General features: G+C 44.3%; 1 protein-coding gene across 1 annotated transcript; it reads right to left on the minus strand.

Annotated features, from left to right (window-relative positions):
* Positions 1-3,370: 3,370 nt before the first annotated feature.
* tmem268 (transmembrane protein 268) lies at positions 3,371-7,425 on the minus strand (the record flags this gene model as incomplete). Its single annotated transcript, XM_084455576.1, has 8 exons — positions 3,371-3,632; positions 3,792-4,001; positions 4,379-4,471; positions 5,664-5,774; positions 5,973-6,125; positions 6,495-6,602; positions 6,752-6,846; positions 7,314-7,425. 8 exons carry the CDS (start codon positions 7,423-7,425, stop codon positions 3,459-3,461), a joined length of 1,056 nt encoding a protein of 351 aa, XP_084311702.1. The 3' UTR covers positions 3,371-3,458.
* Positions 7,426-13,234: the final 5,809 nt, after the last annotated feature.

Consider the following 13,234-nt stretch of genomic DNA (forward strand, 5'->3'; position numbering starts at 1 on the left):
ACGCGCGCCGGCGCTCACACGGTCGCGCGTGCACTCAAGCGTGCGCCGACACACGCACACAGATACAGTACACACGCGCGCATGCACGTGTGTGCGCGCACACACACACAGACACACACACTCACTCACTCACACACACACTCACAGGAAGTTACAGTGTAGTTACTGACAGGTTAGATACACTCACTAATACTGCTACTGTGGGGTGTGTGTTACTGTATGTGTGTAAGTAAGCGTGTTATGTGTGTACTTTCCTGTACATACAGTTCTGACCTACAGACTATACCAACTCACCTGGCTGACAACCAATCATTGCTGATCTTCAAATGCTAATGGGACTAGGGAACCAATAAGGGCCAGTATTACTATTGCCGCGGTAACCATCTTTCCACTCAGATATGGGCTAAGTTGGGGAAACAAAGCACATATCTGACAAAACTGTTAACTATTGATTTTTTTTATATTCATTTATTGATGGATTGATCAATGGTCCCTTCAAATCGATTGTAGCTGCTAGACCAAAACATGAATCACACTTTGTTTAAGTTTTTAAACCTTCACAAAAACTGCCAAATGGATTACAACCATAGCGGACATTACTGGAGGAGGCTCATTTGGAATACTTATATTGTAGTTGCATACAGAAGGCATATTTTGTTTATGATTTTAAAATGATATTCAGAAAAATGTGCCATCTAGAAACAGTATTTTGTTTTTGTTATTGATTTACAGAATATATTAAATATGAAATTAAATAGTATTAGTGACAAAACCAGCTGCCAAATAAACATACAGTATTTTAGAGGGGACATAAATGATCATTATCCATTCACACACAATCCAAGATAACTGGTCAGATGATTAACTCTAATATAACCAAATTATTAATTTGAGGTTGAACCCTGTCAGTGTCAAACGAGACTGTATTGGTTCATTGTACTGTATGATGTATTTATTTGTTTATTTATTAATGTATTTATTTATTTATCTATTTGTTAATTTATTTGATATATACCCTTGTGTATTCTTAAGCAGATACACCACTTTTAGCTGCCCTTATATCAATACCCTTATATCAATAGTGTTTTGTTGCTAGCTGACTTTGCACCTTCCAGCACTAATATGGCACAGCAGGTTACATCTTGATTTCTCACACCTTGGTAGTATTAAGTGGGTCTAGAGCTTGAACATAATAGGCTCCCAGCACTTAAGAGCTTGGAGTTTTAGAGACCTAAAGCGCAAAGTAGCTAGTCTGCTTGAAATGACTGACACATCTCATAAACACGCGAATGAAAGGCAAAAAGCAACAATTTAGAGAACATTATTTGGTTAACTCTTCTTAAGCAAAGAAACAAACTTTCGTCATAGTAACACTGATGATGTTGCTATGGGAAACGTGTTCCAATTCCCTCTAACTGAAGGTTACCCCATGTGGTTCCTGATCCAGCCCATGAATTATTATTGCTATCTAGGCGTGATGCCCTTTGTTTGAGCCAATATGGCCACTGAAGTGTGAACCATTATGGTATAAATAGTGTGAATTTAATGACCTGGGCGGGAATTAGTGGAACAGAACTGGAATGGTGGTGGAACTGAAAATTAATCTCTCTATGGGAAAAAAAATCAATGCCTATGTCTCATTCTCTCTCTTTCTCACTCTCTCTCTCTCTCTCTCTCTCTCACACACACACACACACACACACACTGCACATTTTGGACCTTTGTTACATATCTCTTACTTCACCTTTTCCTCTGGTAAGGATTCTTGTGATAATGCTATTTTTAAAAAGAGTACTGAATCTGTTCACAGAGTTATTGAACGTGCAGGCCTACTTTTTGTTGTGATGGACCGTGATAACAATGTAAATATTATATTGGGATGTATGACATCCTCTTCTTCGGTTATTCAGATTCTAATTATGATTCCTGTTACTGCAGTGCTGTGTGGTGATCATCACCACCGTAGGCAGTTCATATAGCATAAATGGTATTCTATGAATTTGTCCTTATCTTGACGATACAGTATTCTAGATAAGTCAAGAGAGCAAAGTAAGCACAGTGCTGTATCCTGTAGTGCTGTCACTCCCCTGGAGGGCTGTTCTGGAATGTACGTGTATGCGTGTACACTCGACTCTCCCCTAACATGTCTAGTTTAGACAGCTCTATGCTGAGCCCCTCCCCATGTGTACTGGCTTTCCTAGGCGATGGCTCTGTGTTGTTCCGGAAGCCCTTGGCTCGACAGATGGAACTGTAACTGCTTCTATGGTTTGGAGACCCTATAAACTTTCTCTCCCAGACTGTAAGCGTGAGGGACGGCTTGTACAAAGAGGCTGCTGCCAAATTACCCCTGTACACGACGTGCTTGTCTTGGCGGGGTTTTGGGGGCTGGGGAGGGGGGGTAACTCTGTTCATGGATGTTACACATGCCTTTGTTGTGTATGAATTCAGTTGTTTGAATAAAAATGTTGGGTTGTGAAAGACTTAAGTCTCAGCGGTTTACTGTTTGTTTAGCTTTCTCTTCCTCTGTATCTCTCTCATCCTTCCCCTCTCTCTCTCTCTCTCTCTCCCTCCCTTCGTCTCTGAGGTGCTATTTATAGTTGCCCTGGATTTCTCCATCCCCTGTATGTCTCTTTCTCTTCCTGTCAGAACATGAGATCTCTCCATCTACTTCTCCACACAGACGTGGAAGCTGAATAATATATGATACGTTTTCTATGTTTGTTTTATCGCAGGTACATGTGTCTCCTGTAAACGCACGCATCTAACATAACTGCATCTTAAACTTTGTGAATTCACGACGGCGCGTTATCACTCTGTAGTCATCTTCATAAATGTCTGATGAAATCTATTATTAGATATAGCAGGGTTGGGAGAGGGGGAGCTACGGAGAACAGACTGAGGAAGTGATAGGTGGGAGGGAGAGGGGGAGGTGGAGAGGGGGGCGGGGGCGGCCAGGCCAGACTGTGTATCCAGGATCACAGATGGTCATTTAGCCTCCCAAAGAGACACAGCATCTCTGAGATCGTTTAACTTGAACTCCCGTGGCATATGTCTCCGCTCCATCCCACCTTTATGGCTGTTCCTCCATCTGACCCCCCCCTCTGTGTGTTTGTGTCAGCCTGCAGAGAGGTACTTACAGGACCAGAACCTCAGCTGCAGCGTCAGGCTTGATTAATAACCACTGGTAATTAAGTAAGATTCCGCTACACACACACACACACACACACACACAAGCTGCCTGACTGGGTTTTGGCAGAACAGAACAATTATACCACATATCTAAAAGAAGATATATACATATATATATATATATTTATTTATTTATCGTTTGTACAAATAATTTAAACAGTGGGTGTAATCATGATTTGTTTCACAACGTCAGAGTGCAAAATAGTCTATTGTTCTACAGTGACATATAGTTATTGATAAGGAAATGAATGCTATGTTGTGCAGTGTTGCTACCAACGCAGGACCCTGGTCTTGATGTACTGACAGAGGCAGAGGGAGGCGGTGGTGCAGTGAGTCCTCCGGGTCTGTAGGTGGCGTCGGTGCGACGGGACCGGGAGCCTCTCTGAGACCAGCAGCCTCACGTACAATGCACTGTAGGTCAGCAGAAGCTGCTGAGCCATGGCCTGCGAAACAAGACGGGATGTTAAGGAAACATAACCCAGAGCATGACAAAGGCTGCGTGTTGAGGAGAACTAAGTGACCTGTGCTAGAGTATGCCCTCAGTGGAGTGGATACAACTTGTCTTTGAATCTTGGCTCTTTCTTTCTCTGTCTCTCTCTGACCTGGGCTGGTAGTCTGCCTTCTGGTACAAGGCTGTAGTTTGTGGTGAGCTTGGTGTCCTCCCGCTGGCTGCAGGGGGTATTGCGGCCTGGCTCCAGCAGCAGAGGCCTCTCCTCAAGTGAGCCCTCTTCGACCTGCGACCCCAACTCTGGGTCAAGGTTCATGACCTCGGTCGCCAGCAGTAGATGGGACATCTTCTTCTTCAGTTTCTTCTATTGGGGAATTTGGAGAAAAGGGGAATTAATGCCACCAAGCGGATCTGAGTCTGGGATTGGCGCTATGCTTCACTTACACTAACAATTCAAATAATACACACACCACATTACAACTCACTGATAGTCAGCCTATCAGTGCTGTATTTTTTTTCAGTCTTCTCCTGTCAATGAACTAGAGACTAATCCTTTTGAACAGAAGGAGGATGTGTATTATTGATCTATGCCTATTGTTTTCCAATGTCCTCCAAAATGCTGGACTGCGCCCGGAGAACAGTGACAAGTACAGCGACAAACACATACACAGATCAATAAGACAGAAGAAACAGAGAGAGAAAGAGAGAGAGAGAGAGAGAGAGAGAGAGAGACGTAGCTACCTGGGCCTCATTCTCCCCGACTCGGCTCAGCTCCTCTAGAGTGTCAGTCAGCGACCTCAAACAGCTGGACATGTCCCAGTACACACAGAACAGCTAGTGAGAGAGAGAGAGAGAGAGAGAGAGAGAGAGAGAGAGAGAGAGAGAGGAGAGAGAAAGAGAGAGAGAGAGAGTAAGAAAGAGAATCAACAATGTATTGAAAATAAATGTACGTTTGTAACAAACTAACATTGCAGATTTTGTCCTCATGGTTTGCTGTGGTTGACAAGATAAATAGTATGAATAGTATGAAAAATAGCATGTAGCTTGGTCGGTATAGCGTCCGGCTGGGGAACGCCAGGTCCCCGGTTCAATCCCAGCTCCCGGCATTATGCCGAAGTGTCCTTGAGCAGGACACTGAATCCCAAAATCGCTCACATGCGGCGCGGTGGTGCAGTACTTAGTACTAAGTTCCTCTCCCGGGCCTTTCTGTGCGGAGTTTGCATGTTCTCCCTGTGTTTGCAAGCGTTTCCTCCCAAAGAACCCAATACGAAAAACATGCAGAAGAACAGATGCTCTTCAGTCCAGTCCCGGACTGAACACTTGAACTTGGTTCCCAGGTGCCATGAACGATGGCTGCCCACTGCTCCTGGCTGCCCCTGGAGGAGGGCAGCTTGGATGGGATAAATGCAGGGAACAATTTCCACCGGCGACACCTAAAGAAAGCATGTGTGTGTTGTGTGCTGTTGTCACGCGTGTATATAATCACTGTCACTGTGTGGCCAGTTAAAAAGACCCTCAAGGTCCTGGATTTTTTTATGAGAAACACAGACAGTGATTATATACACTGTTACTCTCTCTCTGCTACGGTCAGGGAAGAGATGGCGAGCACGGGGAGGCTCAGGAAGCAATCCGGCTCCTGAATGACTCTATCTAACACCCCCCTTCCCCCCTCGGGATTTTATGTATTATAGCTATAGCATGTACATAACTCACCCATGACCCCCCCAGGTTATTTATTTATTATCCATATATAGCATGGATATAATCCATCCAGACCTTTATCTATCCCATTCCAGCTTAATTTTATACTTATAAAAGGGGTACTTATTGTGTTTTGTGTTAATTTGTAAAATTGTAAGTTTTGTAAATTGTAAATTTGTAACTTGTAAATTTGTATTAGAGCTTATCTGTAGCATAATCAGCAGCAACATTTCACTGTGACTGTGCACCATGCACATTGCATGTGACAAGTAAAAGGAATCTTGAATCTTCACTCAGACAGCCAGATACAGAAAAGCAGCTTTACCTGTAGTGTTCCTGTGCAGTTCTGCACCCAGTCTGCCACGCCCACTAGCAGCTTGTGTGGACTCATCCGTTCGTTTACCTGGATGAGCCTCACGTCTACGTTCACGTTGATCTGGGGACGGAGACCACATCCAGGCTTCAGACCCGGCTAATCTATCAGACCTCACTATCCATACAGGCTCCAGACCCGGCTAATCTATCAGACCACACTAACCATACTGGCTCACCTCAATTCACACGACACAGAGACAGATATATATAAACTCCTGTCCTGTAATGTCATGGACCTGCGTAGTGGTGGAGCCCTCACCTCCTTGTTGCTATGGTGCAGGATGAGGATGATGGCCGTGGTGAGGAAGATGGCGACGAGGCTCACAGACAGACAGAGCACCCAGATGTCTGGGAAAGAGATGTAGGGATGCAGGGTGGAGTACATGGCACACCAGATCACCACATACACAATCTGTGAGAGGAGAGAGGAGTGGGGAAGAGAGAGGGGGGGGGGAGAGGACAGGACATGTGAGGTGAGAAGAGGGAAGGGGAAGAGAGAAGAGGGGAGAGGAGAGGGGAGGAGAGAAAGGAGGAGAGGTGGGGAGAGGAGAGGGGAGAGGGGAGAGGAGGAGAGGGAGGAGACGAGACAACAGGGGAGCAGAGGAGACGAAGATGAACACTAACACATTAAGCGGCGACTCTCCCAACACAGAGAACATTCAAACAAGATGGTGGGCGCTACAACTAGGACCCTGATACGGGTGCTCCCTATGTTTGAGCACATAAAGGAAATGGGTGACTAATAAAACACAGGAAGTTCGACCATGAGAAGGAAGCGTACTGGCGCCATGATGAAGTGAAAGAGGGCGGAGTTGAAGAACAAGTATCTTCTGACTGAGGGCTCGTCCAGAGCAGTCCTCAGAGGGTTCTCAAAATCCCTCGCTGGAATCTACAACCAGAAACCACCAGAAAGCACCACATGATAAACGATAAACATGATGTGTGCGTGTGTGTGTGTGTGTGTGTGTGTGTGTGTGTGTGTGTGTGTGTGTGTGTGTGTGTGTGTGTGTGTGCGTGCGTGTGTGTGTGTTCAGTGACCTGGAAACCATCCCTTTCCAGCAGAGACCTGCAGATGGACAGATCAAACCTGGGGCTCAGTATGGAGGAGGTGGGCACTGACAGCACACACTGACCTGGAGGAGAGAGAGAGAATGAGAGAGAGAGGAGGGGAGAGAGATATTGAGAGAGAGAAAAGAGAGGGAGGTAGAGAGGGAGGTAGAGAATGAGAGAGAGAGAGAGAGGAGGGGAGAGAGATATTGAGAGAGAAAAGAGAGGGAGGTAGAGAGAGAGATGAAGAGAGGGGGAGGTAGAGAATGAGAGAGAGAGGGAGGTAGAGAGAGAGAAAAAGTGTTTTTAGACTGGCAATAAAATATTCTGACAGCAAAAAAAATGCTGAAAGTGACCCAAAAAACCATAGGAGACTCAGAAAAGAGAGAGGGAGAGAGTTGGCGAGGAGGAGGGAGGGGCAGAGGGTTCAGCCAGAAACCTACTGAGAGGGAAAACCTAGCAAGAGAGAACAAACGTGAGAAACAACTTGATAAATGTCTGTGTCACACGGTTTGGTGCCGACCCAACTTAGAGGGCCTTAATAACTACTGACCGTTGGTATATCTAGAGGTGCTGTCGTTCTCTGTCTGGGCCTTGGGTTTTCTGGATGATACGTCAACATGGCTCTCCTCCACCACAGGAGCCTGACCTGCCATGTCCTCCATCCCCGCGGCACGACCACGACAGGAGACTGCGTGCGCGAGAGTATAAACGTGACGGTGATTACACACAGTGCACACATACTGTACAGTATATGTACTGCCCACGCTAGAATCAAGATCTTCAAAGTATAGGTCAGAGGACACTGGATAGGAATGTGAATGACCTCGTGGGTTTCACCGCCTGGTGATCGATGCCACGGCTGTGAAAGTGAACAGATCCTAGGTCTGATTATTCTCTTCCATTTCCTGCTGCTCTAGATGTGACCTACTTGTACTGTTCTGTACTGTATATTGAATATTAGTCTCTGATGGCTGCACTGAAAGAACCCCAGGCCAAATTTTCAACTTTGCAGAACAATAACGTTAATCTTGGATCCCTTGAATCTTGTTGCAGTGTATACATCTGCATCACTCCTAATGGAATATCAGCAATTCATATCCATTCAAAAGGCACAGCAGCCACACAGAGGAGAAACGATACTTTCGAGAGCAACAGGAAACCACTTCACTCGCTTCTCCTTTCGAGACTTAGGCCTACTGTATGCAGTTGCCGTCATTGCACTTCTACGATCAATATTAAATTCAGGCTTTACATATAAAGAGAGAGAGACACGGTTTAAGTTTTGGGACGGCCTACAATAGGTTTACAGTTATTGTTAGTAGACGCAGAGAGAATCAAACCCAGCATATTCATGTTTTTCAAGAACCACTGATACAGAAGGTTTTTATGTTGTCACATTCACATGAGCTGCCACTATAGTGAGCATTGATGTGTGTCCAGAATAACACTGCAGTGAGCAGTAATCTAGTAAATCACTATAATATTTGTGATGGCTTATTTTTACTCTTAAAGCTACGCATGGTACACAGGAAGGATAAGCGCTAACACTATAAAAAAAAAGAGTTACTGCACCTCAGTCTGTCTTCAACGCAGCAGAGTTCCCCGAGGAGCCCGTTTACAGCTCAGCAGCTCAACAGCCTGTAAAGAAGAGAGAAGGAAACTAAACAGAGTGAGACCAGCTAAACAGCTGTAGCTTTCTGGGTCTCTCTACTCCCTGCCCCTCCCCCCTATCTCCCTTTAGTTTACATGCTAGTGAGGGAGACACATTTTAGCACAGAGGTGAAAACATTCTTACGGCAACCGTGATGTCAACTCTAGCCTCTCACCTGACTCTCTCTCGCCCTTTCCCTCCCTCTCTTCCTCTGTAACACACACACACACACACACACACACACACACACACACACACACACACACACACACACACACACACACACACACACACACACACACACACACACACACACACACACTCCCTCTAGTCATCACTTCCTTGTTTGTGTACACAAGTCACACGTCTTGAAGCTGACTAAAACTATTTGTCTGCAAATTTACTTAAGCCAATGGGTGCACCTGCTCCCATGAGAAATGTAATTTATTTAGTGTACCGGGGGGTGGGGGGTCGGGTTTGGGGGTCGGGGATAGTTTTTTTTTGGGGGGGGGGGGGGGGGGCATAGGGTTCGGGGGGGTTGGGTGGGGGGGAGAAAGAGGAGGAAAGATTAAATGATGGTGGTATTGATAGGAGACTTAGATGAGTCTCCACATTTGTGTTTTATTTGTACTATACTCATTTGAACCACACAGCCTTTTTTCCTATCTTTGTATGGATCCATGGGAGAATGACAATTGTGTTGCTTTCAAACTGACTACCTGTACTTTGTTATGATTCATATCATTTAGAGTTATTATTATCTGAGTTTTTATTTCTTATGTTCTTTATAACACTTGTCACCTATCTCCCTTGGGAATTTGAATGTATACCCACTCCCTTCCTGTAAAAAGGGTTACAACTGAATAAAAAATTGATCAGAAAAAAAAGAAATGTTTTTATGGGCCAAAGATGCTGTGTGTGTGTGTGTGTATATGTCTGTCTTTGTCTGTATGACCATCTGATGTGTGTGTGTCTGCATAAGGATTTTAATGAAGACAGCAGAAAGACATGTCTTGAGGTTAACCACAGCTCCCTAACACTCTCTATTTACTCATTTATACTGTGGAGTAACATTTTCAGTCATTATAAGCAGGAGCATACTACTCAAGCTTTAGAGTTTACAGGTCCATGACTAATCTCAAAATCAAGGGACCATTCAATGCAGTCTTGTACATCATGATTAGACACTTAGCCCGCGCTTCAGACTGAAAGCCCATTTAGGTTCCATCCACTTTGATTCCACTGCATGAACATAACTTCTACCTGACCACTCTTTCATTCACTTGCACCCCTCAACAACCCCATGTTTGCCCATGATTTCTGTTCCTCTCTCCCTAGCGCTCTCTCTCTCTCTCTCTCTTAGCTTGTGACTCAGATCAGCCACGCCACATGACTGGAGGAATGCAGCCTGTGCTTCTCAGTCTAGAGAGAGAGATACAATACTGAATGCCGAGACCCACAAATCTGTGTCTTGTTTTAGGAATGAACTCAATGACACAAAACAACAACATCGACAACATCGACAGACACACGTCCACAAGCTTCATGAAGGTTAAAAGGCTAGAGCTGTGGATACATTTACATTGAAGAGACGTGATAAACCATCTGATCCCCGCCTCTCCACATGTGTTACACAGGGTTTCTCAGCAGTCTGAGCGCCACACATGTCTGTATTGTTTTTGTTTGGCTATTGATGTGTCATATGATCCCATATGAGAGGGGCCACAAAGTGGCACGCCACAAACATAAAATATTAATTCATTCATTCATTTAGAGCATTAATTAATTACCACACATACGCACGCACACACGCACACCACACAAACAAACAGTCCTTACCTGATCTGTTGTGTTTGTGTTGTTGTAGTGTGATTGAGAGTTGATCTGGATGCCAGTGAGCTCAGATGTGCTCTGAGATGTCATGTTTCTGGTCTGCTGCTAGAGGCTGGGACCGTCACATTTCAACTATACCCCAGAGCCAGTCATGGGAGGACACACACACACACACACACTTGCTACCCACACACTGAAAATATGATGATAATATTCATAACAATGACCCCTCTCTGATAAAACATACAGAGAATAGCCAGTCTGTGCGCTGTGTGCATGCGTGCTGGAGCAAGTGGGGAAGCTATTTTGTTTCTAAAGACGTTTCTAAAGATCATATTACAGAGGCATGTGAAAAACCACAACAAGCCCTCGCTCTATGTATGCACAACTAGCGATTCATAATGACAGATTGATGAAAACAACCGTTTCGTGGCAGAAAATAGATTTTTTAGAAGCTGCATTCTCAGTGCCCCGTCCGCCGCCATTACATGGATATACTTGGCTCGCGCTGGATTTTAAATTTCTTCTACAGGCCGTAAATAAGGTCCAGGTTGTCAAAAACGAGCATTCTCCTTTAATTTATCAGACATTATTTCATGTCATTTCAATTCACAGCTATTTCAGTGGCATGACTAGCTTCCGTTCTAGCAGAACAGAAACAAGCCAGCCACGCACATAAGCCAGGCTGGACCTGGCCTGGTTATAAGAAAGGGTAAAAATCCAGATTTACGGGAAAACATTTAAACAAGAGAATTTTCTTTACCTGTGAAAACTAAGTATTTTAATGGTGCATGAAGGCATTGGAATGAGGTTAGCTTTGTTTTTAAGTCAACAAAACTCCATTATAATAGGATCTTTCCTTTCACACACACCATAGCAGTGACACACTTGTGGGTTGTTAGCCTTAGCTAGCTGGCTAGCAATATTTCCTTTATAAGGCAAGTTATAGTCCCAATGATTATCACACATCCGACCTGGGGTGATGAAATTAGTTAACCGCATTTGACCCATCCCCTGGGGGAGCGGTGAGCAGCAGCGGTGTGGCACTCGGGAATCATTTGGTGATTTAGCCCCCCAATTCCAACCCTTGATGCTGAGTGCCAAGCAGGGAGGCAATGGGTACCTTTTTTTTATTTTTTATTTTTTAATAGTCTTTGGTATGACTCGGCCGGGGATCGAACTCACAACATCCCAGTCTCAGGGCGGACACTAACCACAAAGGTCACTGAGCTGGTGACTTTTATGCAGTTGGTTGGTGGCGATAACTGTTAAAGGGGAACACCGCTGTCATAGCAAGTTTAGCTCAAATATCTCTTTGTCCCATGGATGTATTAATAGAACTTTGTCCGCAATGAAACCGATCCGTAGCCTACACACCAACATTTAAGCGATCCGTAAGCTAGCTCCTTTTTCCTCTGTGCGCGCACCCCCTTTATAATGGAGGTCTATGGGCCTCTGCTAAAAACTATGATAAACATGCATTTTCAAGGCAGGAAGCGCAGGGTGTGATCTTACCGGTGTCATTATGCTGTCATGTGAAATATATCGCATTATCAAACCGAATATTGAAACAAAAGCTCCATTTTAGCCGAACGCACTACACCATACCTTTCGCACTGTAAACCTCCGCCGCGGTAAAGCTAGACGATTGTTTACATCCTCCTAACCATGCCTATCACGTCAACACATGGGGATGGTGATTCATTTCACAAGACAACATTCTACTGAGACCGGTAAGGGGCTTCCTGCCTTGAAAATGCATGTTTATCAGTTTTTAGCAGAGGCCCATAGACCTCCATTATAAAGGGGGTGTGCGCACAGAGGTAAAAGGAGCTAGCTTACTACTGCACGGATCGGTTAAATGTTGGTGTGTATGGATCGGTTTCATTGAGGACAAAGCGACATTTCAGCTAAACTTGCTATGACAGCGGCGTTCCCCTTTAAATAAGTATGTCAACAGGGACACAACAAACATGCGGAAAAGTTTATTCAATCACAAAAAAGCAAACAGTTTATGTCGGAGGTGACCAAAAGTACAGAAACTCCATTCATCATGCGTTGTCCCGGTTGTCCCCACTTCCGGAACTGCTGTGTGTTTGCTCTGCCATTGGGAAACAGTCAGACCAATAGTTCCAGTCAGTCAGACCCATGGATGTATTCACGTCAGACCAGAAGTTCTATTAATACATCCATTGGCAACAGTCAGACCAATTTTCACAGATGTTTATAGAATCTAGTGCGCCCTCTTGTGGAATATAGGAGTAGCTCACATGATACGCAAATGTTGCAGCTGCAGATGTCACATTTGAGCCTGGTGGGCTTGATTCCTCGATAAATCACTTGATTTCATGATGACTCGTGATTTTCAAACACTGTCCACAAACATCTCACCTTTTAGCCATGCCATGGACTGCGCAAATACATTGGGGTTTCGATATTGGGACATATTATTTAGATATAGCTGATCAGCACAAGGAATGATAGAGCAGGATTGTTACGACAAAAGTGTGTTAGAAACGTGGGCTTGTTAGAAAATGTACGGAAGAGCATTAGGGCCAACAGTTTTTTTTAAGCTTCTGAGTTTAAAGTCAGAAATTCTGACTTTTTTCTCAGAAGTTATTTCTGACTTTTTTCTCATAAATTCCGAGTTTTTTTTCTCAGAAATTCTGACTTTAATCTCAGAAATTCTGACTTTAATCTCAGAAGTTATTTCTGACTTTTTTCTCAGAAATTCTGACTTTAAAGAAGTCAGAAGCTTAAAAAAATAATAAACTCAGTTGTTGGCCCTAATGGTCTTCCGTAAAAATGTCCACCTCTGACAGTTTTACATGGATGTATTGCAGTTTTAGCAATTTTTTGTTTTGCTGTGCAATCATGGATGTATTGTGTGCGATGCGCGCCGATGACGACGAGTAGGTCATGTGACTGTCCTTTGGTCATATGATCGGAGGCGTCTGTAACAGGATGTAGTGGCTAGGTAGTAGACG

The sequence above is a fragment of the Borostomias antarcticus genome, assembly GCF_949987555.1.
Source record: "Borostomias antarcticus genome assembly, chromosome: 21".
Classification (NCBI taxonomy): Eukaryota; Metazoa; Chordata; class Actinopteri; order Stomiiformes; family Stomiidae; genus Borostomias; species Borostomias antarcticus.